The 20991-nt window shown below is 38.4% G+C and overlaps 1 protein-coding gene across 1 annotated transcript in view; it reads left to right on the top strand.

The window, feature by feature from the left end:
• adgrb3 (adhesion G protein-coupled receptor B3) overlaps window positions 1–20991 on the top strand; it is a 113311-nt gene that overhangs the window by 57723 nt on the left and 34597 nt on the right. Inside the window, exons 8-13 of the mRNA XM_062430109.1 lie at window positions 6387–6493; window positions 7542–7736; window positions 9685–9753; window positions 12822–12930; window positions 18690–18820; window positions 19819–19919. Of these exons, the coding sequence (XP_062286093.1) occupies window positions 6387–6493; window positions 7542–7736; window positions 9685–9753; window positions 12822–12930; window positions 18690–18820; window positions 19819–19919 (712 nt within the window). The remainder of the gene's footprint in view (window positions 1–6386; window positions 6494–7541; window positions 7737–9684; window positions 9754–12821; window positions 12931–18689; window positions 18821–19818; window positions 19920–20991) is intronic.

Here is a 20991-nt window from a genome sequence, read left to right as displayed (position 1 = left end):
GCCAAATCCTGGTTTCACATCTGAGGTGGAGGCGCATATCCCTTCTTCCTATTTCCACATGCAGTGATGTAACTCATGGCTGCACCCGTCAGCTCACAGCTTGTGTAGTGGTTGGGAAAAATGGTTACTGTGACTCTGAGAGCATTGTTTAAGAAAAGCACACTGAGGTCTGTTTTCAGACATTAAGCAGAAGCTTTAATATGTGCACAGAGAGAAGAGCATTAGAGCAGAGGATGCAAGGCGAAACAGGGTGAGAATAACACTCAGCTCTTGAAAGGAAGAGAAGAGAAAAAGAAAGGAGGGGATAAAAATAAAGGCAATCTCTGATAAAGCTGCAGTGATACAGGTTACTTTTGTTCTCGTTGAAGGCCCGTTTGGTAACAAACAGGCAACAACACAATGTGGTGCTGTTGGCTGCTGAAGCTATGTTGGTTTGACACGATAAGCTGCTGTAAAAATGGAAGGCTCTCAGTTGGCATTTCTTCCACAACCATAAAACGGCTTGCTGGCAAACTAGATGTAGTATCAAACACTTTGTCATTTTGTGCACAGATGGCTTACTGTACCTGCAGCAAAGTTATGCAGAGTAAGATTTACTAGCATGACATTAGCTCTACAGCTTGACATTAGTTTTATGGGTAATAACTGTTTGCTGCTACAAAGCTGTTTCCAGCTCTCAGTGAGAGTTTTTTGTTTTGTTTTGTTTTCTCCTCCTGTATGATGAGGTAAATTGAAAAGATTTACTGATTAAGCATCTCATTTACACCAAAAGGTGTCTCTGCTGTTTGTGTCATATCCAGGTCTGTCAGTCACGGTGAAACATTGCTCATTGCTATTCTTTACTGAGCAGTAGCTATTACATTAATTAATTACATTACTTATATGTAGAAAAAAGAAGTCTAAAGGAAGTAGACGCTATATTGTTGTGGACCTTGGCCTTTAAAGATAACGTTGTAATTAGTTCACGCATGCTATTGAATTAAGATGTTGTTACATAGGTTGTATTGACTGCTATAATACAGACATATATGCCATAGCTGTAATCTATGTGCTGTTACTTTTTATGAGGTCAGAACACCAGCAACACTTGTAATATATGTAACAACTTAATTGTTAGACCAACACGTCTTTGGCCTTCATCAGGTTCATTATGAAACACATTACACATACACATGCTTGCACGCATACATACATGCATGCACACACATATCACACAATGGGGCATCTACAAACATTGGTTGCATATATGGTCATGTGTCCCAGACTGGTAGGGAGGAAAGGGGGGTATCCAGTAAAGGACATGGGTGACACCATATTTTTTCCATTAACTGGAGAAGTGCAACTAAGGGGTGGTTCTTGAGTTTCTAAAGAAGAAGCCTTAACCCAAAAATGTGCCTAATTGATGTAGCATACTTTTCACACTTTAATTAAAATGGAAAAAAAGAAGTGCTATATATAGAAAGAGCAGGAAAAGCAACAAGATACATCATAAAAAAGATAAAGACCACTACAAAACCACATAAATGAGAGATATTTAAGAACCATTACAGAAACTCATTAATTGAGAAGTCTTCATTCTTGCCCCCTGGAAATAAACTTATGAAACAGAAAATGCTTTTCTTTTTTGACATTAAAACCTCATTGGCTGAACTTATTCACATCTATGCCTATAACAAATAGAGACAAAATGTGATGTTGTTCGCCATTGCAAAGACTGGTGGAGATACTATGTTCAGTGATACACTCTTTAAGGGAATGGGATGTCTCTCCTGTATATTTTGCCACATGGGCAATGTATCATAAAGACAACATTCTGTATTTCACAGGTATTTAAGTCCTTAATGTTAATGGTTTTTCCAGTGGTAGGATGGTTAAAAGACATAAGGCATTTGTTGTATTGGCAATTTATACAAGCGTCACATTTCAAGTTACCTTGAAGAGTTACGCTTCGGGATTTCAGAATGCAGACATGCTCTAACAACCCTGTCTCCTATGTTTCTTCCTCTTTTAAAAGTTACCATAGGTAGTTCTTTAAGGATTTCTTGCAAAAATATACCAGTGTTTTCAAACTCATGTCACTGATGATATTAGTTTTAGGGATGGATGTAGTGTAGTAAATAAGGTGCAGTTTAGATTTGGAGGATTTTTTAGCTTGCAGATACAAGACAATCTTCTTGGTAATGTCTTTCTCTAAATTAGAAAAACATATTTTCTTTGCTCTTATCATATTTTTCTGGAACATCATGTATTCTTTACAGTCGAGTGAGTTGACTGACAGGTAGACTTTTCTGTAGAGGTATGGGATGAAAGTGTTCAGCATGAAGAAGTGTATTCTTATCTGTAGGTTTGGTGTAAAGAGAGGAAGAGAGGACATCATCTTTTTTTGTTACATTTATATCGGGAAACTTATTTTCTTTAAGGCTACAGTTAAAGAGTGAATCTCAGGCCTGCAAAGTTACCATTTAGAAACTGTAAAAACTCTAATAGAGGGGGGATTGGTCCATTCCAGAGTAAAGACATCTCATCCAAAATAACGCTTTTAAGAAATAGCAAAAAATTGTGTGTGTGTGTGTGTGTGTGTGTGTGTGTGTGTGTGTGTGTGTGTGTGTGTGTGTGTGTGTGTGTATGTGTGTGTGTGTGCGTGTGCATGTGTGTGTGTGCATGTGTGTGTGGTTCATACACCATTTGTTCTTCCAGGTGACCAACAAAGAGGCAGGCAAAACTAAGTGCCATTTTAGTGCCCATTACAGTGCCCGGAATCTGGAGGTAAGATATGTCATTAAAAAAAAGCAGTTTAGAACAGGGAGGTCAAATTAACTAGGAAAGTGGTAGAGGTATTCTTACTGGTCCCTGGTTAAGGAAATGCTCCAGTGTGTCCAGGTCTTGCTGGTAGTCAGCAGGATTTAATGACTCAAGCAGTAGTAGTGCAGTAGAGGACCAGTGTTTAATCTCTCTATATATATATCCCTCTGTCACAGCTGGCACTGACCACTGTAAAAAGACCATGATGGAGAATAGTTCAGATGCTCGGTCAGATTTATTTGTTAGGCTATTAATCACAGTTCCTGTATGAGGTGGCTCACATTATGAAACAATAAATGAAATATAACCTCCCAACATTTGACCTGTAATGAGAACAAGGTTAAACCCACAAAACCCCTCAATGAGCAAAAGAGAAAAGAAACCAAATGCCTCACAGTTGCAGGACAGTCTGACATGTAAAGGCTGCTGAGAGCGGGTAAACAAAGATGAAATATTGATCAGCAAAGGTGACACAACAAAATGTGCGACATGAATGCAGTAAGAATGCTTGGGTGAAGTGTCCAAATGTGTTAGGGGCATCAGCACCTACTCAGCCGTATAGTCGCTGTCATCATCAAGGTCATCATAGGAACAGCACCCAGTGCAGGGGCGTCAGCACTGCCTCGGTCATCGTGGATGACAACTGCCACTAGAGGCGAGAAGGGAGGAAAAGTCGAGATCACGAAGGATAAATACACACAGCAGATTAACTAATATGCTTTATATCACTCTAATAAAGGTTCATACATTGGTAAACACCCAAAGGACATTTACAACAGCCTTCTGTCTAATGAGTCAAACTTCCCTGATGTCAGACTCTGTGACTCTCAGTTACTGTGCAAAGCTCAAACCACAAAAAGGACAACAATGAAGGAGAAAGCTAATTAAAATTTAGATTTCTGCATTTCTTAGATTAACTTGATTTTTTTAAGTCGAAATTTTGCACAATTAATCTCTTATTTGCTCTATTTTTGTGCAATTTGACATAAGAGTAAACCACAATTATGTTATCAGATTCACTAAATGCTACTGCCAAGTAGTAGAATGTACTTCAATGTATTTATCATTTTTATTATTCATAAATTCATAATTGTATGTGATGTTGGACCCCTTTGCCATGCTTTATGCTTTTACTCCACCATATATTTTTAGTTTTACATGCAAAAAAGGTTCATGGGCATGTGACTTGAACTGTTAAAGTTCAAGTCACCCAGCTGAATTAGGGAGCTATTACAGCAACAGAACCACAAGCTATTAAACAAACTCATCACTGGTTAATGCAGAGAAAAATGATCATGCACTCTTAGCAAACAAATGAGACATCATCCTTTACCATGAAGGTGCTCATTTTATTCATAATATCAGTATATTCAGTGACTTAATACTTTCTCTGGTAGAGTATTAGTAGAATGCAGGGTTTTTACTTTTATTGGTGTAGCATATGTAATATAAGGCACCTTAAGTTCACTAAAAGTTTTCTCGGTGAGTATTTGTAGACATGTCTTGGGGGGAGGACTGTTTGAATAAAAATTCTCCTCTAATGGTCGGCAAGTGGAGGATGCTGTAAAACCGGACAGTGACAGGTCAATGCCTCGGTGGAGTGCAGCCTTGGGTTTGATCAAGCACATTTCCACTGACCTATATTTCATACTCAGCCTACTCTACATACATCACTGATGATGCAAGGACAGATGTCAGATTGGTGCAGAATCACAGTGAAAGTTCACGTTGTCGTCTCTGACCCTGTTTGATCCCACCACCGACACGGATCAAAGCACAGATATGTCAAACTAAATATAAATGACATGTTTGTCTGTTACATCTACCTTAAGGGATGACAGGGAAGTGTTGTTTGACTCTGTCCGCTGAGTTTACACGTACAACTTTTACTGTTGCTCCCATGACCACCTAAAACAGCATGTAGACATTCTTATGATGAAATACTACCGATTATGGTGCCGTGTTAGGTTTTATTTTATACAGCTAGTGAACCACAAACATTTTTTTATTTTATTTTTTTATTTTTTCCCTTGCAAAACTGTTTGTGTAAACAAAAAATGAGCTCACATCCAGGCATCTCACATTAAAATGATGTAGGCCTTAGGCAATTTGTATCATCCAGTCTTGCTGAATTCACATTAAAACTGCAACATCGTATAATACTAGAATGAAAGCAGTCAGATATCGGTCATCAGAGGGTCAAAAAACTTATGTCATGTTTTTAAGTCATTCTCTTTCAACAATTTTTAAACTTAAACAAGCAAGTGGCATGTCTATCAATTACTTTAATACTTGTCATTTAAAACCAGTTTTTGAATGTAACCTTTTCTTACTGCTTTGTATCTTCTTGCCAATTTCCACTTAAAGCACACAGTCTTCCTCAGTTTAAAAGACCTTTAGGAATGTTGACAAAAACAAACAATTAAACAAACAAACCCTAAAGTGAATCAAGTCATCATAAAATACTTCTTTTAAAAAAAAAAAAAAAACTATTTTTCTGACTTATAGGGCCAAAAATATAAATATGTGAGAATATTCTGTTGGATGCTGGCATCTTTAATGACAGGAGCCTGAATTAAAAGTATATGAAAGTGAATATAATTGACCAGGTGAGGCCAGTTTGGAGGGAGACAGATGCTCATCACGGTGTAGCAGTGGGCCTCTCCTGCTGCCCTCTGGGTTGTCTCAAGGTGCTGCATGGGTGCTCCTGGCATATAGCAGTGTTTTGTGTGCCCTCATGGCTTCAGTGCACCAGATAGTAGCTGCTGTGGAGAAGGTGTGCATAGGAGGTGTGGTTTTGATCCATCTCTGTCTGTGTGTGTTAGCGTGTGAAAGACAGAGAGTGAGTGAAATAGAACAAGAGATAGCAATGGTTTAGGTGAAGCGCGGATGCCAGGGGAAATGTTTTGTACTGTGGGGGTTTTCCTCAGGATGTCAAGCACCTGTGTTGGAACAGTGGGGTGATGTGTGAAGTGCACTCCACCAGGTTGACAGCTGGGAAGGTGTGATGTTGGACCCCTATGTAGGATGTGTGTGGCAACGTGGGTGGATATTGGGTGGTTCTTCTATTTCGGGATCACTGTTTAAATGCCTGACAGCTATCACAGCTGAGCTGCTGCATGCTTGGATAAGCCACTGTAAGTTGTATTAACAAAGCACACAGTGCATATATTAAAAGGCACGGGACTGTGCCGCTAGTATAAAAAACAATTCTGTTCAAATACTGCAGCACTTTCCTTCCAGAAACTTCTCTCTCCCTCTTTCTACAATGTGCTTCAACTCCACTGCAAAACTGAATGGGTAACAACTAATTTTGATTGTGAGTGATGGGCAACAGATATGGGTATAATGAGTCAGAAATAGAATTAATACTTGTGTCTCCCTACCCTTTTTCTGTCCTTATCTTTTTCCTGTATCCATCCCCCTCCGCACGACTTCCATCTGCCTTTCTTTTGCCTCCCCTTTGGTCTTAATCCCACCCCCTCCATCTTAAACTCTCTATGCCTGCATCCTCATCTCCCTTCTTATCCCTCACTCGCTCCCTCTCCTCTCCAAATCTGTCGCTGTCTCTTTCCCTTCTACAGGCACCACTAGTCGACGCTGCTCTTTGGATCACCGTGGTATGGCCTTCTGGGAGCAGCCAAGCTATGCTCGATGCATAACAAATGAATTCAGATACTTGCAGCAATCAGTAGGTGCAAAGTCAGCTCCCTCTCACAGCCTCTGTTTCCAATGCATAATTTGCCTCCCCAGTGTTTTCCCCATCCTCATCACACTGTAGCCAAAGATTAAGCACTTTCAATAGAGGAGCAAATTGAAACACTAATTACAACATTTTTCTTTATATAATGAATGGTCATCTCCAAGCCCTTCATCTTTTTGATTTTGAGTTTCTGGCAATTCCCATCTGCTTGCCATTACATTAGATATATTACAATTCCAAAATAACAACAACAATAACAACAACAACAACAACAACAGCATGGGTAGAAAAACAACTCATAATTATCATTTGTATTGTAATTTGCATGTTTTACTTTAACATTTTTATGAGCAAATAAGTGTTATTCTTCACCTGCACTTTATTACCTTTTAAATCTGTTAAAGTACATTATAATTTAATTTAATTTAATTTAATGTAATTAAATAAGTAAGAGAAACTAATTGAATTAGTTTTTAGCCAAAAGAAGTCCATCTCAACCTTTGTTTCAATGCATGCATGATGGTACATCTCAATCACAGAACAAAACAACTTTATATTAAAGTGTGAGTTAATTTTAAATATCAGTTTTAAATGGTGTTAGCTTTAGTGTGTTTGCCTATAAACTGGGAGCACAGTCATGGAACAGGTAATTTTGGGAACTCTCCATCACCATTAAAAATAAATTAATTGAGAGCTGAGATACCACATATAGTGCTGCACTTGTGAATGTGTATTTATGAATATAAACCCTGTGTAATGATGTGAAATATCATTTCGCTGTGCAATTTCTGCCTAAATGTGTGTCTTCTGCTCCAGTTAACTCTTTCATTCATTTTGGCTCATTTCAAAATATCCGCCAGGCAGAATACATCGCGGCCTGGCTTAGATATAAGTGTCACATAAAGGGCCTTAGAGAGAGGAGTCTTTCTTCCTGATTTTATGCACTCCATTTACTCCAATGTGGAGCTTAGCGTGTATCTCACAAACATGCAGAGGACACCGATGCCCCACGTTCTTTCTTCTCCTGTTTTTGGAGGTTCAGGGGCACCTTGCAAAGGGCCAGAGGATGCTGGCGGGGGATGGGATGTCCCAGGTCACAAAAAACCTGCTGGACCTCACCCAGAGGATGAACTTCTACGCTGGTGACCTGCTATCCTCTGTGGAGATCCTTCGTAATGTGACAGAGACCTTCAAGAGGGCTAGCTATGAGCCATCTTCAGATGATGTGCAAGTGAGTGGGCAGACAGTGTGTTTATTTTTACATGTTCATGGATGTGGGTCTTTTTTTTAAATAAATTCACACTCTACTGAATGAAGCTTACAAATTGATCTATTTTGAAAAAAAATTAGATAATAACATAGCTTACTACCAACGCTGTAACATGTAAGAGAAGCCATCTTCTAATATGTTGGAAATAGCACAAAGGCTGACAACACACCCTGTGGCTCTATTGTATCAAGAGATCTCCTCCACATCCTAAGCTGTTTCATCTCATCATGTTTGGGTTGACTGCAGTCTTGATCCTCTTTATGTCAATAGGATGATGGAGATTATAGCGAAAGCTCCACCTCCATCCCCAATAAGATAATTTATGTCCTCAGAGCCGAGTCATTTTCAAATACACCCTTCGCGGGGTTTTTTTGTTGTTGTTTTTTTGTTTTGTTTTGTTTTGTTTTGAGTGTGTGTGCGTGCGTGCGTGTGTGTGTGTGTGTGTGTGTGTGTGTGTGTGTGTGTGTGTGTTTGGCTTCCCACTTACCCATTTAGAATGAACTAAGCTTGTTTTGCTGCTGTTCTTCTGCACACAGAGTAATAGTGCAGGAAAATTAGAAATGTGTGAGTCTGGCCCATCAGCTGGTTCCTATGTGGAAGCAAAAAATAATTTTCAGCTGTAATAATGTGAACGTTTAGTGATTCTTAAAGCACCATAACACTGCGTAGTATCCGTATCTGTATTAATGGTTGTTGTTCTGTTTTTCAGATTTTAAGCAAAAACAAAAAAGAAAACCCAAAACAAAACAAAAAAACATTAAAGTACAGAAAGAAAGAAAGAAAGAAAGAAAGAAAGAAAGAAAGAAAGAAAGAAAGAAAGAAAGAAAGAAAGAAAGAAAGAAAGAAAGAAAGAAAGAAAGAAAGAAAGAGGAAATACGTACATTCATACATTGTATTAAGATCAGTGATAATATACATGCCACCAGTACATGAGATAAGATTTCATTGGCAGACAGTTTGCAATTGCCAAAATGGTCACCTTACTTTATTATGCATTTCTAAGGCTTGGTGGTATTAAGACTACATAATTTGTAAAAGAGATGCTCTTTTACTTAGTTTGCTGCTGGTAATATGCATATATAATGCACAATCTGAATTGGATGTAAAGTGTATGGTCTGTTGCTAATATTCTGCAGGAATAAAACCCAAATGTGCTTGCCATGGATGAGAAATCTAGGGCCCATTCAGCCATTTTCCCACCACAGAAGATGTATGAGATGAGGAAAGCATCCTGTCTCTGGTTATTGTGAGAGCTCTATAGTGTGTGTGGGCAGACAGGAGAGCAGTCAGCCAGCCCACCCCCTCCGTGTGTCTCTGCGCTAATGCAGTGTTAAAGTGGGCACATTACCACCAGAGGGAGCATAAGCATTCAAGTAGAAAACAAGATAGCCTGTGTCAAGAGAGAGCCACTCCCTCAGGCACATTGTAGACCAGACGAAATAACAAGGCTAAAGATCAGACAGGGGTCCTATTACTACTGCAGGCATGCACCCCAAGCAGCCCCTACTCTCCACTGCTGAAGAAGACAATCCACACAGCTGCTCAAACATTCCCTTTCATCTTTTTTTTTTCTGATTGCAGCTTGTGCTTCTCTCCTCTGGCGTTAAGTCTTTGCTGCAAGCTGCAGTGGTTCAAGGTGTATTTTTGTAAGAGCTGATCCACAAATTCCATCTTTTCTCTGGTGGTTTCAGTGGGAAATTTCTTGGTGCTATTGAGCCCCGTAGGGACTGTTTTATTTCCCTGTAAAAATCCCTGATTTCCTGCAGGAATGCCAGTACAGTATTTTATCCATAACAGTAATTTCTGACTGCTTAGTGTTTATGTATCATGATTTTAAAAAGCCTCCTGCTGCAGTGCAACACTTGCGTGTGGGTGTGTTACGTATTCTCCCTTTCATCCATTTCCACAGAACTTCTTTCAAATCATCAGCAACCTCTTGGAGGAGGAAAATAAGGAGAAATGGGAAGATGCACAAAAGGTAAGCATGATGCAGTGCACTTAGTAAATAATTCAGGTATCTGCATCAATGTTGTGTGCTTCAGAAATTGATTCAAGACATGTTTACACAGGCTAAATAATAACAGCGGAGATAAGGAAAAGTCAGCATAACATTGAGATAATGTTATATTTACACATATCATGGTGAGAGGTCATTTATCAGGGGTGACATCTGGCCTCATTTAGAGAGTTAATTCCTCAGAGTTCCACTTGATGGCAGCAGCACTGCCACTGACACTGTCCAACCATTGGCACTGCAGGACTCTTTCTTGCTGCACACACATTGTTTCACCTAGTTGATACAGATCATGGCAACCAGTGTGATTAGATCATTATTTAAGTTGAATTTTATAACACACTGTTATATTTTATGTTTAGATGGTGTATTGCTTGTTGTGTAGCAGTTAAAGATCTCTATGTGTTCATGTGTCTTTTTCTGGTAAGGCAGATCTATCTGTATGATGAAGAAAACATTGTCTTAATATCAACTTTAGGGGTAACAGACTGCAGTGATATGCTGTAGATCAAAACTTGTGGTACAGAACTCTTTTGTGCTCATCAGTGAAGATTGGCTTCTGGCTACGTCCTCTGTTAGACACATCTCTCAGCATCAGAGGTGGCAGCTCTCGTTTTCAAAACTGCGACTGGCGTCTTAGACAACCTGAACCCTGAAATCACACACATCCAGACTCTGACAGAGATACCATCTGTAATGACAGCGAGTCTGCAGAGGGCATCTGCTCTGTTGTCACCTTCACTGCTAAATTGGCTTAAATTAGGTATCACCTGCACTGACGCATGACTGAAAAGGTGTCTTAAAATCAGTCTGATCTTTATTTTTTTTGTCACAGTTTCTTCATGCCTATATAACACTAAGATGGTAGGGGAACACAAGCATTTCAAACTCTGCCAGGAGTGCCAGTCCTGGCTGTCTCTGCAGGCAGTAATTAGGTGTTTAGTCACTGCAGCTTTATTTTGGCAGACCCCAAAGGTAGGTTGTCGGTGAGAAAGGCCCACAAATGAGCAGTATCACCAGTAAGAATACGTCAGAGATGGAGACAGACAGATCAGAGAAAATATAGGAACAGGAAGAGTTGTCTCTGTGATTGAACATCCAGAAGAGATATCTGACAAGGTTAATTATTTCTAGTTATTACTGTGCCGGTCTAAGGAGTGCTGCTTCAGTTTCAACTCTCCACCAAGTGGCCTTTGGCTAAGCTCTGTCATTTGATTTCAAAAGGCGATGCCTGGACTTCACAGTTATCAATTTTTCTCACTTTTGGCTTTTCTTGCATTAATGAGTGTTCAGAACTCAGCTTCCACAGCACCCACACACTGCGTGCTGTGGACATTCAAAACACTCACATGAAACACCTCACTATGAGGATTTACTGGCTGTGGAATTGACTCTGTGTAGAGATCACTATATATTCACCTCCTGTCACTGTTACCATGGCAAGGAAAGGAAGAGCTCTGTCTACAGAACCTCCACTGCAGCCATTTCCCTGTGCCGCCTTCACATTCCATGGTTGCCATGGAGACCAGCAGAATGAGCATGACTGCACTGTGCGTCAGACATGCCGGAAGGGGCGACGTGATGTGCTTTTTTTCCCCACTATGGCTTTCACTCTGCTGTGTCAGAGGCTCTCAACTTCAGCATCACTGATCCGCTTGCCTGGCTTAGCAGTTGCACATGTAGAGGCATGTGCAAACACACAGAACACAGGGTGTTACAGAGGAGGGAAATACCTGCCTCAGGTATTTGTTGAATATCAACCCAGAGTTAGGTGTTAATTGCTAAATGACACTCAAAAGCCTTCCTAATTGCCCAGTATCATCATTGTGTGCTCTTGCATTTGTTTAAGTCCTGGAATAATATTTGTATAACATGACACATTTCTCTATCAGACATTTTGAAATGTGAGTACAGACTTGTTCTGTGTAGCTGATACTGCTGTGAAAGAGTATGGCATAAATGTTGTCATACATGGCCCAGCTACACAGTCCCACAATCAGCTTGCACATTGGCCCAGTCAAAGTCAAAGGCCAAAAGTGGTGGTCTACAAATCAAAGCCTCTTATTAGATCTGACCCATCACTACTAGATTGGCAGCCAGGATAGTGGTCCATCTTTTGAAGGTCAATTATTGGATTAGTGTGTCTTTGATTTATCGACTTGGTGGGAAAAGCTGACTGGACCAACAGTGTTACTGGTGGAGCCACGGAGCTATCCATGGTGCTGAATTCCTGCCTTTGCATTCTCTCACTGAGGGCTGATGACCATGAAGCAGCACATGAACCAAAGCAATCACCCTTGACTTGGCAGAGCTTCTCAGAAGCTGGGAAGTGGGAAATTTCACGAAAAGCAAGTTGTCATATTGTCTCCAACACTTTTTTTCCCTTCTGTTTTACACAACTTTTGTCATTTTGTTCTTAAAAATTATTATCAGAATAGTTCCCAGTTTTCTGTTGATCAATTAATTGATGAATTGTTTCAGATATGGATGGGTGTGTTGCAAATATATAGGAATTATGTAACATAATTTCACTGTTTTAAAACAATACATTTTAAACTACCTTTTTTAAATTCTGCTTTATTATTGCTTCATTTTTAAAATGTCTATTACAGTTTTTGGCTGTAGGCTCATGGCAATGTTGGTCTGTCTGTCCTCTTGAAATGGGGAACATTATACCTGCTTAACATAAGTGGCATTTCAGTGTGAACATGTTAGCATGTTGATGTTAAAATGTAGCTTCAAGCATTACTGTGCCTAAGTACGCCTTCACAGAGGGTCTATCCTAGTGGTAGTGGTCTTGTTTATATATTATTTTGTGTTTTTATGTACTTTCTTACAATTTATTTACACCATTAAAACATATATACAGTTTAATATGTATATTATGGTAAAGCTTAATTTTACATTATCTACATTTGAAGTGATACCCTATCTTTCCCTGTTCCTACTGTATACTCCCCATGTTCATTACTCTGACATTTCATTACACTTCATCTAACTGAAAGTGTCTTCTCTTTTTTTATATTGTCCAGATCTATCCTGGAGCAGTGGAGCTCATGCAGGTCATTGAGGAATTCATCCACATTGTTGGATTGGGCATGAAAGATTTCCACAATGCCTATTTGATGACTGGGAACTTGGGTAAGAGTCATCCCACTGCTGCTGAGCTTGTTTTACCATTTATTTCTGCTTGACATGGACACATAATCCCTGTTCTATGCTGACTCCTTGTGTCAATTTCCCCACCATCATTAATTTAGGATAAATGGCGCGTGGTAAGAGTGGGCGAGTAAAATTACTGCTAATCAATAATGTAAATTAAAACAGAGCTTGTGGTCTTAATGTGCTAAATTCCAATGAAAACACTTAACACCCAATCCAATATCTGGAGAGTTTATCGTGTGAACCCCCAACAAGAGTAGAGCTTTTTTTTTAACTAGAGCCATAAAGAAAAAATACACACATTACTCCTAAAACTTTTTATACCCAACTGATATTTTGGATTTAGGTTTGAAGTTATACAAACTAAATAAAAATCACAGATAAGTTTTTGCTATTAAAATAACAAGTGCAGAAGATTGCTTTCCACCATATATTTAATTCATTATAGTTATTTCCGTCCATCCATAATTTCAAAGGTTGACCAAAAAGTCATATCAATATATTTGTTGTATATTTGAAGGTGATGTAATTCTGTATCATGTAGCACTATACTGCAGTCCTTTGAGGGAGACTTGATTATCAGAGCATACCCTGAAGCATGTTGTGCAGAAGTGCAGCAGCATAATAACAGATTGTCAGTTCCTTGTGAGATTAGCAGTGTTAGAAAAATATTGAGGCAGTGTCTGATAAAAGACTATAAAATTGGAAGTGAAAGTTATTCTTTGCTGCTGTAATGAGCTTATAAACATTTTTGGTCTACATTATAACTCCTCTTCTCTGAAAAAGTGTCTGAATATGAGTCTTTGAGCAACATTTGTCTTCCCTAATGTTCTCGTGGGTTCTTTTAGCTTCTGTCACGCAGCTTCTTGGACAATCTGAGGTCTCTGACCCTGTCACTTGTATTCCTTACAATAGCTAACATTTGACCCACTTATAGCAAATACTCTCACTCAGTGACTCTTTATGGTATATGATTTCCATAATAATGAATAGGAAACCCACAAGGAAAGCATACCAAACATGGCACGATGAATGCACCCATCAAAATGCCATTATGAAAAACCGTCAGGGGCAAATTAAGTAATGGACACTTGGAAATAAAGCTTGGATGCTTTCATAATGCCAAGCATTAATGACTTCTTTCACAGATGTGAGATTATTTATCTGCCCTTCTCCTATTTTATACTTATTCCAATTTGGCTTAATGGTAGTCGTCCAATCTCATTGCTACTGCCTCCTCTTTATGCTCGAAAAAGCATTAACACATGACCCCTGCTTTTTACACAATATGCAATCTATTCTGTGAAAATGACTCTAAATTAACTGTTAAGTGTTTTAACCAGATTTAGACAAAGTCCTTGAACAGCAGTGTGTATTGCATAGCTAAACCTGAAACTGTGAAATACTTGATTCTTATTTTACCAGTCATCCATATGACTGCTTGGCCTCTGCTCAAATCCTAAGGATATGAATTGAACCGTGTCAATCCATCAGACATGCTATGACAGAAAATATTTTAGTAAACATAGAGACTGATGCAAGTCTGCATTGTGTTTCAGTCTTAAAGATAGCACTGACTGGCATAATCGGGGCTCCTGCTCAAAGGACCTTACTTTTTTTCATTTTTTTTTTCATTTTCTGATAATAACATATTTTACGGATGAAACTGTCCAATAATATGTTAACATTTCAGAGTGTATTTTTTTGTACTTTCCAGGAAACCATTCATTTCTATTGATTTTATAAAATATGAGAAACTTAAAACTCCACTATAATGATCACAATGACTTAATGTTATGTTCATTCAAATTAGCCTGATACTGTAAAGGGCCGTCAGTTTGAAAATAAATTTGACTGTTGAAAAGTCTGCCCTTCACTGTAATAACTAATGATTATTTTCATTATTAATTAAGTCTATGAGTTGTCAGAAAATGGTAATAAATGTGCTTTATCATTTCCCACAGCTCAAAGAAATGTATTAAAATGTCCTGCTCTGTGTGAACAGTCCAGCATCCAAAACCCAAAGATATTTGGTTCACTGTCACATAAAATAAACAAATCTACAAATTTGAGAAGCTTTGACTATATACTTTTTTAAGCACTTTGTTTAAAAAAAATACTAAAATTATTAATGGATTATCACAGTGTTTGATGATTAATGTTCTGTCGAATGACTAATCATTGCAGCTGTGATTATGATAAACTGCAAGTTGATTTTCATATGTGTAAAAGAATGGAAAATACTGTCTGCCTGTAATATGGATTAAATATATATTTTTATACTGTTTGGCAACAGTGTTATGTGTTTGTACATTTTTGAAATTTGGCTAAATATGCTGATCATCCTAATGAGGAAAATTTAGTGAAATCGCTTTTTTTTAACACAAACATAACTTTAGCACTGAAACTATTTTGAGAACCTGCAGGATCACTGCTGAAGTGTGATGAAACCTGACAGAAAACAACTTGTTACTGACTTGTAACAATTGACTTTTGCTGTCATCTTGCAAGAACGCCTAAGTGAAAAATATACATATGTGCTAATAAGAAATAAAGTTTTCCACCCACACTTCTAGGACTAGAAATAGTTTATTTTTCAAGTTTTATTGAATCATTTGTTTTTCCTAGTTCTCCAAAATAAATAGAGTGAATAAATGGTTTTCAGAATGTGTATACAGTATGCACATCAAAAGTATAAGTCACGGCATGGAGTCTTCCTGTTAACTCTGATTGCACCTTGTTACTCAGTTGCTGCTGTGTTGAGTCTTAGGACAAAATATCTCTGCATAGTTTGAAACCTTTTTAGTCTTCATCCTTTATAGTGGTACATTGTGTCCTGTAGATTTTCTCCCCATTAAAAGGCTTGACGTAAATTGTGTGATGGACTTAATTATTTTATTTTTCTTTTGTACATCAGAGAGAAAGACATCATTTGAGGCCATGTGAGGTTTATATATTTTTTTATTCTCTGTTCGTACATTACATGATAGGGGAAAAACTGGTTTTGTGATGCCTTATTAAAAAACAACAGTATTTTCCATCAAACTCTTGAGAACTATTTGTGAACCTCTTTGTAACACTATGTACAGTAAATGTTGGAAGTACAACATGATTACCATTTCTGTGAGGCAGGCAGATTTCTGAAGCAGCTTTTTCAAAAATCTTAGCATAGGGTCTGAAGGGCCATTTGGCTTTTGAGCAATTATTTGAAGATCTAGCATTAATGAGCTGCCTCTGGCTAGAATCAACCAGAGCCTTAGTGGCTGCTGGTGAAAAATGTATTTTAAAAAGTCTTGTAGGGAGAATTTCTGAGCCAAAGAAATGACTAAATATTGCTGCCATTGTGTCGTAAATGTGAAAAAGTGTTGCTTTTTGTTAAAAATAAAACTCAAACAAAAAAAACATGAATATAACACACTGAACTGCTTTAATGCCATCACATTTTACTGTGGATTTTTTTTAAATAGTGAAAATAGCTAAATTAATTTTGTGATACATGACTGAGACATGGATCCCAGAGTTTTAAGATTCATTATTTTATCCCTGGACACAGCACAGACATTGGGAGCTAGCCATACTGTAATTTTAGCTCAGACCACAGTACCTTGGTGGCCACACGGCCCTTTTGATTAGAGGAATGGAAAGTTTTGTGGATACATCAGTGGAAGCCAAATGGAGAGCATCTGGCTGAGTAAGATATTGCGGCATCATTTCGTCACTAATTTATGGCAGCCCCTTGACACCTAGATAAATACTGACTGTCACCGGTGCATCGTCCTCTGTCCTCCCACTTTTAGTCAAATAACCTTGATTGCAAAAGCTTTCCACTTCAGCAACTTATTCTGTCTACTTACACGCAAACACTTGGAGGACAAAGTGAGGCTTGGGATATGTTAGAAAATTATACACAGCTTTGAAAGTGGAGTACATCATACACTTTTGACATTTTTGGCTTGACCTCATGGCCGAGAGCTCATTTTGACAATAACAGTTCAATCAATTGCAATTACACACACACAGATACAGTATGATTGCTGCAAAAGCTCACTGATTAATCTGTGAATTTGACAGTTTACTGAATGTTGAATCTCTCCTGGACAAATCCAGACATAATGAACAATTCCATTATTCCCCCTCATCAAAATGAACAATACAAAATATTCTCAGTGTACTGAATTTGTGCTCAAAAGCATCACAATCCTAAATGATAGCTTTATTTGTGTTGTCTAGCCCCATCAGGCAAATGCAAAGCTCCATTTACCTGCAGAATTATCCAGCACTCTGAAATACAGTTCTCCTAGCAACCTGAGTGCCCCGTCGTGACCACCAACACAAAGACACACACACACACATAACCACTGCTGCTTCCAACATCTGGTGCTGTGAACGGGCCTCTTTGCAAATGGCATGCCTCGTGGCGCTCTATTATTTCATGCCCCTCAAACACGCAGACACACCCTCGCCATCACAGATTTCACTCAAACATGGAGACTTTCCAGGATTCAAATTGTATTATTGGTAGAGCACAACAAACAATACAGCTTTTTCATCAATGGTAGGATTAGCCTCAGATTCCCCTCTCTGAAGCACCACCTGACTGGGACTGGATGTGATACCAGGTAGAGAACAGTGCAGCTTTATCCTCCCCTTGTAATGCTGAGGCCTTTTCATTTGATCCTAGGAATTTGCCTTGTCGTTGTCGTAGTGCATGGGCAGGCCTTTTATGGCATATCAGCAGGGAGGCAGGGAAAGGAAAGAGCGATTTAGGCGATTACCTGTCTGGTAGTTGTCAAGTCCCAGTTGTAGCTCTTACTGTATTATGCACTTTTTCCTGATGTGTACATGAAAGCATTAAAGACCCAATCAGAGATGTCTTTGACAAATTAAAATTATATTTACACAGACAAGGTAGTTTGACTTACGGACAAAACATAACATAAGACAAAACATCTGTGTTCCTCATTTCATCAAACTTTAAAATATAGACATGTTATTATACTTCTATACTTACAAAAGTTACTAAACAAATCTTTAACTGTATCTGTACATTGATAACTAACTGTTGTGTGGGCGTGATAATTTAAAGATCTGCTGATGAGTATGGGGATTAATGATGGCTCTAACAATGTGTTTTGCAAATGCAATTTGTTTTTTTATTGATCAGAGATTTTAACAGAAAAACTTAAGCCAAAGTGGTGTAAGATGATCTCTGAAGGGGGATAGTTTAAACTCAGCAGGGATTTAGCAGGAGACTAATGTATAGGCCAGGTGTGGAGCACAATAACACAGAAGAGAAAGACAGAGCAAACAGAAAACCAACATTTGGACAGTATATTAAAAAACCTCTCCCAGTATGGTATCAATTCAATACACATTCTCTCATCAGTATATCAGGTTATTTTTACTGTTGTGAGACTTTTAGGTGTGAGTAAAGTTTTAGATCTGCAGGATCTGAAACCATTGTATTTCTTGATTAGCAAATGGTACCAAATATTTTAAAGCAACAATTAATCACATTTAAAAGATGAATATGGAAAAATACATTAACATGAATCTGTGTGTATTAGTTTAGTCCATACTTTAATTCATAATTTACTCGTACACAATCATTATGATTTCATTTTCATTTCTGTGTGGGATCCCTCTCCATGAGACAATCTACTAACCTAAACACATGAATATTGTAAAATATACTGATCACCAGTATTTCTTCACTGGTCTGTTTGTTTGGTTTACAGTGGCCAGCATCCAGAGACTTCCAGCAGTGTCTGTGATGACTGACATCAGCTTCCCCATGAAGGGTCGTAAAGGCATGGTCGACTGGGCCAGGAACTCAGAAGATAAAGTGGTCATCCCAAAGGGCCTCTTTGTTTCCCAGTCAGCAGGTGACTGAACGTATTTCACAGACCCACCTGACATTTAGTCCACCAAGCACAATATATACATAAGGAATTCTAGTGTGTGTGTGTGTGTGTGTGTGTGTGTGTGTGTGTGTGTGTGTGTGTGTATTTATAAATATATACACAAACAGTACCAGTCAAAAAGTGTGTCCAAACATTTGACTGCTACTGTATAAGGAATTGTTGTGCAAATGTAGGCTAAATGCATAGTGAACACATAATGACAAATATAGTGACCACTGCTGAGGAATTTGAAATAAATATCTTGACATATCAGCCAAAGCTGAATGATCACACAGACACATCAGTCTTCTTCTCACTTAATGTTTTTTGCTACGCTGCCCCTTGTTTTTTGAAAGGCTACAAGCCTTTATACAAAGCCAGTTTGCTTGCCTGTACTTGTTCAGTCACTGAGTTTTCCAATCGACTCAGCATATTAAGACATCCTTTCAAACACTGCCAGTTGCCACTGTATACATCTCAATCCAGAGCCAGACAATTTGGTTAATTGGTGTAATCAGTCTTATCTGGAATATATCAACGATAACAAAACAAAGGATTGATTAGGAATGTGTGCCACATGCCTAATCCCAGCCACTTTCATTTAGGCAGCATATTAAGAAGATGATTCTCAGGGAGACTTTAGCACTTCTCACACTGGAGTCAACAAAGCCTGTAACAGTTGCAAAAAGTCCCTGTCAAAAAAAACTTCCTTAAAGTGTCATTGGCAGAAACTGCACTGGCACTGCAAACTGTGTTGCTCCCAATTAAAACCTAACTTCTACTTCCTATTATTGCAAGGCAAAACTTACAGCATTATAAATTGTATATGGACATTGTCCATATACAGTGAAGTCCATGGACATTTCACATATTTAATTAAAAATCTGGGTTGATACAAGTTGACCTCTAATATTGTGATTTGTTTTGGATTAGTATGAAAACCTTACAAATATCTTAATTAAAGTTAATTGTTTCATTTTCCCCTCTAGATATGGAAGGATCACCGGTCTTCATCTTGGGAACAGTTCTTTACAAGACTCTTGGACTCATGCTACCTTCACCAAAGTAAGTGCAGCATATCTCTCGGCTTTATTTTCTGGTCTGCTGGCAAGAGGAAATATGAGATAGATTTAATCCTTTGTGAGCTGCAGATATGTCCATTTTTATTCATAGTAGTAGATCAAGTCTTAAAAACATACTGTGCCTGACTCCGGTGTCCCTGAAATGTTTCACTTTAAAGACACAACATTAAAAAGTTTCCAAAAGGGAGGAAGGGAATATCAAGTACTTTTGCTGAACTGCTATTTCTGTACATGTCAGTCTAAGTTCAAGTTGAGGATTTTTAAGGATGCATAACTTTTCATTTATAATTTTTCTAGTTTTGTCCCCAGTGCAGTTGCTTTGAATACACATATAAAATTTGGATGAATTAGTGTGTTTGTGTTGACTCTAATCTACTTAATTAAACATACTTGCAGTTGCATGGATTGTGTGGTTAATTAGGGATGACATTAGTGCCTGGAAAAAGCAGTGGGATGTCCCAAATCAACACCTGGTGTCAGACCCCAGTCAACAAGCGTCCCAAGGACAGAGCGGTCATTCCAGGACCGGCCAGGCCAGCTGTCACAGGTGGAGCAACAGCCCTCTGTGCACATGTGGAGAAGAACTCATAATGGGATAGTGAAGACCACCCCACTCCACTCTAACAGGAGGATAAATAGAGCAAGAGATGTTAGACTTAAGGATTTTGCTAAATGTTAAGCTTGTGAAGTTTCAAGGAATAAAATAATTTTCTTTCTATGAAGTGTCAGAAGTATTTCAGTTAACTTGGAGTGGAGAACTTGTCCATTTACGCCATAGCTTTAAATGTTGTTTCTCCAGAAGAATCAAACCATATGAAAAAGACAAAGATATTCTCAGCACAAGGGGCACTGGTAGAACGGGGGCTGCTGCCTTCTCATCTCTACTTTCTTTTGTGTTCTTTTGGAGTTGACAGTTTCCTTCCTAGTGGGAAGTGCTCATGGATTTCCACTTCTAATAGTGAGGATATTCTATCTACTGTTCAATGGCTGAAAAGGGATTTTGAAGCAGGACTATAATGTCTGATTTTAAAAGCGTAGGATACAAAAAACATCCT

Source organism: Scomber scombrus, chromosome 12 (assembly GCF_963691925.1).
Source record: "Scomber scombrus chromosome 12, fScoSco1.1, whole genome shotgun sequence".
NCBI lineage: Eukaryota > Metazoa > Chordata > Actinopteri > Scombriformes > Scombridae > Scomber > Scomber scombrus.
This window is presented reverse-complemented; position numbering and strand designations above follow the sequence as displayed.